This window comes from Mus pahari, chromosome 16 (genome assembly GCF_900095145.1).
Source record: "Mus pahari chromosome 16, PAHARI_EIJ_v1.1, whole genome shotgun sequence".
NCBI classification, from domain to species: Eukaryota; Metazoa; Chordata; class Mammalia; order Rodentia; family Muridae; genus Mus; species Mus pahari.
In genome coordinates, this window is record NC_034605.1 from 34,192,234 (window position 1) to 34,197,045 (window position 4,812).

Consider the following 4,812-nt stretch of genomic DNA (forward strand, 5'->3'; position numbering starts at 1 on the left):
TTTTTTTTTTTTTTTTTTTTTTTTTTTTTTTTTTTTTTTTTTTGCTATACTGCTCTTTTGCTTTTTAAAAGTTGGTGGTATAGCCAGTTCAAATAATAGTTGTTTCAGCCTTCCATTACATTTGGTTTAAAGTGCCTGGGGTGTGCAGTTGGGGCCCGTTGACATACACTCTTAGGCCCCAACTCCTGGGTCTCTCCAGGCTCCTGGTGAATTAATTTATATAAAAAAATATAGCCTAAGGGTATATGTTTGTTTAAAACTCCCTTGCACATTCCTAATAAAAAGCCCTGGTGACAAGCCAGTGTTGAAGAGAGTGGCTTACTGTTGTTGTCATTAGAATACTTTAGACCTGATATTCATATCCTTTAAAAATCATAGATTTAGACTTCATCTATGGTAGTTAAGAAAACCATGAAGCCTTCTGAGCTAGTTCAGGTTTGGAAGCCCCAAGCCCCTGTCTATGCTGCAGATATATTACTACCCAAGGAAACAGACAATATCAAGACTGTATCCTATAGAAAAACCATGGCAAATGAGGCTGAAATCCCTGCAGAGTGCTTGAGTCCAGCATCTGCTGTAGAGGACAGTTCTTGGTGTGACCTTGAATCATTCTCTAGTAAGCCTTGCCTGCTTCCATGAAACCCTAAAGGCAGACAGACAGGCTCTTTAAAATGGGGTCCCTCGGATGGGTGGGGATGGATCTGAAGTTCCCAAACTGTCCTTGTGACATGTGGCTGTCTCTGTCCTGCAGCCTGGCTGGGGTCTCCAGGAGTGTGACCCTGGTGATCGCATACATCATGACAGTCACCGACCTTGGCTGGGAGGATGCCTTGCACACCGTCCGTGCGGGGAGGTCCTGTGCCAACCCCAACCTGGGCTTCCAAAGGCAGCTACAGGAGTTTGAGAAACAGGAAGTGCACCAGGTGAGCGGTCTTTGGGGGAACTTTTCAGGTGTTGACAGCCACACTGGGCCATGCTTGACTTGGAGAATTGTGGCACTTGGAACTGGAAGGCTCATACAAGCCCTTGGGTCCAAGATTCCCCCTTGCATCCCTCTGAGAGTCCTGCATCCTTTGTGTTCCTGCACTGCAGCCACAGATCATAGGCTTTGCTGTTTGGTTGTACCTGGTACTCCATATCAGCTTGTTTCTCTCTCTGATTCTGAATTGCAAACTTCATCTCTTCCTGTTTTCTCCCTGGGTTCTTTTAGTCAGCCCTGGTTATCACAGGCAGACGGTACAGGAGAACGCAACTGTTCCAAGTCTGCTACGTAGATGCATAGTCAGCAGATTTCCAAGTCATGAGCTCAGGTATCAGCTGGTTAAAGGAGCAGCTATTTCTCTTGCTTGCCATTGGCTGTCAACCACAAAGCTGTGATTGATGCCCAATGACCTTTTATTTCCACGTTCATATGTGGAACTTCACCATTGCTTAAGAGGTGAGAGTCCCTGGGAATTCATGTGTGTGTAACGCTTGGGATTTCCTTCCAACTTTTCCAGTATCGGCAATGGCTGAGAGAAAAGTATGGAGAGAACCCTTTGCGGGATGCAGAAGAAGCCAAAAATATTCTGGGTAAATATAAAGAGCAAGGGCGCATGGAGCCCCGGCCTAGCAGCAGGCGGTGGAGCAGCTTCTCGGTCCTGCCTCCTCTCACCTACAATAACTACACAACAGAGACCTAACAAAGAGAGCTGGTGTCTACCTTCCTGCTGCGGGTCTTCTGGGTTGCCTACCATGTGCTGGTGTGCCTGGTGTGCTGGCTCCTGCCTCTGAGGACTACGAGAGGAGGTTGCAGCGAGGTGGAGCACTCAGGGCTCCTTCTCAGAACCCTGCCCTACTCAGGCTTTTTCACTCTCCCATCTTCGCCCCATCTTTTCCTCACCTGAACTTGCCCAGCCTGGGATGCTGCCCAGCCACTATGTACTTCTTGTATGTGTGCAGGAGCGTGGATGTGCATGTATGTGTCTAAGGGTGTGCATATATACCTATAGATGTATGCATTGTGAACGAGTACACATGTAAATGTGTCTCTGCATGTGGGCACTGAGTGTTTATGGTGCTGAAAGTTATAACCCCCTGCTGCCAGAACTGCAGTGGTCACGTTGTTCAGTCCACGTGGAAGTCATTTGAACTTGGCCTCTGGAAAGCTACTCACTGAGTAACAGCTTATGCCTGTGCTGAGTGAGGACTCGGGGCATGGGCAGCTGGAAGCAGTGGTGTCCCAGATCCTAAGATGGTACAGAGGAAGGGACAGGACCCTCCGGAGAAAGGGTAGCATAATCCCAGAGAGTTTTATGTCTGTGGGAACAAGGGAGGGGCTTTCTGAGCATTGTCTTGGACTTGATAAGTATACTCAACCTCAGCCTTGCCAGCCCATCGTGGCCCTGAGTGCCACTGGTGCCTGCTCTGCGTGGGACCAGCGTCATTTGACTTCCATGGTGATATGGTATGGTGACATCTGAGACACAGTAGCCCTAGACCAGAGGTCTGGCCCACCTCCTGTCTGCTTTTAAACACTTCGGCCTCTGGCTAGCCTCTTGTTGCAGGGGTCTCATCTCAGGTTTGCATGTACCTACAGGAACTGGAAAGAAAGAGCAGTTATTAAACACCATAGCAATTTGTGATTTATAATGCCTACGCATTCACTGAGCTCACTGTTGTATGCTGTGGACTTGACCTTTGACTCTGCTACCTCATGAAGTTTGTTCATTCGTTTGTTCGTTTCTTCCTTCCTTCCTTCTTTCCTTCCTTCCTTCCTCCCTTCCTTCCTCCCTCCTTCCCTCCCTCACTCCCTTTCTTCCTTTCTTCTTTAAGGTTGGGGTTTCTTTGGTACCCCAGTCAACTCTGCTTCATAGTTGAGAATGTTTGTCATGTGACTATTGTTTTTGAAACCAAAGAGAAAAGCATACTTATGTCATTGAGCGAGTTAAAATTTGCAGCTTGGCTTCTGTAAGGTTTTCTAGTGAGTCAAACCCCACATTCTGGCCATGAAAGCTCCTCAGCTCAAAGTGTGTGGCAGCAGGCACCCTAGAAGCTCTACACAGTCCAGTGTCCAGTCCTTCACGCCAATCCACGTTGCTTAAGCATGCAGAACCATGCAAATGAAAACTACACTCAGCCTCTCCCTAAAGATATTGTGGCCAGGTGTCTCTGAAGCTTAAGAAACCCAGAGGAAGAAGCAGCAGTTTCCCTCTGTGTCTGGAGCCCTTGGGGGCCCAGGGAAAGTGAGGTTGCCAACTCTCTGTGTGCGGGCCATGCCAAACAATAGCATAGGGAGTGAAGCCTGAGTATGTGTGCATGTGTGTGAACAGCTTTATATGTTTCCATAGGTTCTCAACCGTCTTAATTTTTGTTGCCAGTAATGTTCTTTCTCCACAGCTGCCCCGGGAATTCTGAAGTACTGGGCCTTTCTCAGAAGACTGTAATGTACCTGAAGTTTCTGAAATATTGCAAAGTTCAGGCTGGTGCTGCCAAAAAGAAAAGTGACGTAGAGTTTATTTTTAAGAACCCAATAGTGATTTGTATACTTGTTTTTTTTTTTCATTTTAAACCAAATGCATGTATAATCATGTTGGAATATGTTAAGAACTATGGAGATTCTGTAGCACGAGAAAATATCTTTGCCTTAACTCCACTGCTGTGGTTGTTCCTTGGACCTGACCAATGCTCATACAATAATCTCAAGAACCCTGTCTCTTTCGTAATAGTAACTGCTTCTCATGAACACTACCCCAGGAGGAAGCCTGCACCTGGGAAGTGTGCAGTGTGAACTCTGCCCTCCTGTTCTCCAGCTCCAGTCAAGTCTCTTGGTGTGTGTTTTATCCACTGGTGTTATTCTCTATGGTAGAAGTACCAAAAGCTATTCAGATTTCTTAATAAAGGGCAAGTCAACCAAGCCTGACATCATGCACAGTGTGTTCTTTTGTGACGTACGAAGGTCACATGTGTTTCTCTGGAGAATCCCAGTGCACCTGGTCTTGGCTCAGAAGACATGCTTCTCTCGAGAAGGCAGAACAGCACATGCTAGGAAGGGCGCATAACACACTGATGACTAAGAGATAAAATTGTCCTGGGGTTGTTGGGTCTGGGGCTGTAGCTCAGAGTAACACCCTCACCTTGTGTCTTTCATCCTTGCACCAAGAAGAAACACTGACCCTCTATGGACATAGAAGTTGGACACAGAGTGAGACTTTCCCTGCAGAATGAACACTTTGAGTCTTTGGTCTCTCAGGGGTTAGTGGGTGTACCACAGGGATATACCGAACAGGCAATCCGCAGACTCATTTCAAATTCATTGTCAGTTCTTAATATGAAGGATCTCAAAACTCAATTGAAGAGCAATTTAAGGCTAACTACTAAATTTTTCTGTCTACATCTGGTAAGGTTTAGATTAAAGGAAGGGCAGATGATATTGGGACTTAATGAACATGGGCTTGACCACATGTACCCAGAGCTCCTGGCATGCTCACAGGTAGTCTCCTTGTAGGAACCTGACACATTTTTGTGTGTCAAACAAGGATCCTTGAGCATGTCTCTCAAACCATCTGTAAAGCTATGGGGACACTGAGTTGGCAGAAGCCAGGCGCATGACAGTCCCAGGAGAACCATCAAGCCTAAGTAGGGGTAAGAAAGCAGAGCAGGAAAACAGGTTCCTTGGGCACAAAGCCCGTCCTTCTGAGCCAGTACGACATGTAGCCTGATGTCCCTTCCTGCCTGTTTGTCACCATGTAACCACCACTTTGTAAACTTAGATTAGGAAATACTTCACTCACTGAAGGTTCAAGCCTGAAGCCTGCACCTACCCTCACGGTA

At 46.7% G+C, this 4,812-nt stretch overlaps 1 protein-coding gene across 2 annotated transcripts in view; it reads left to right on the forward strand.

Moving 5' to 3' along the window:
* The window catches only part of Dusp22 (dual specificity phosphatase 22), a 49,487-nt gene extending 45,586 nt beyond the window's left edge, over positions 1-3,901 (forward strand). Inside the window, exons 6-8 of one of the 2 annotated variants that reach the window (XM_021215613.2) lie at positions 752-923; positions 1,500-1,572; positions 3,379-3,901. In XM_021215613.2, the coding sequence (XP_021071272.1) occupies positions 752-923; positions 1,500-1,572; positions 3,379-3,425 (292 nt within the window). In that variant the 3' untranslated portion in view covers positions 3,426-3,901. Of the gene's footprint in view, positions 1-751; positions 924-1,499 lie in introns of both variants that reach the window. The other variant, XM_021215612.2, reaches the window with a different exon arrangement.
* Positions 3,902-4,812: the final 911 nt, after the last annotated feature.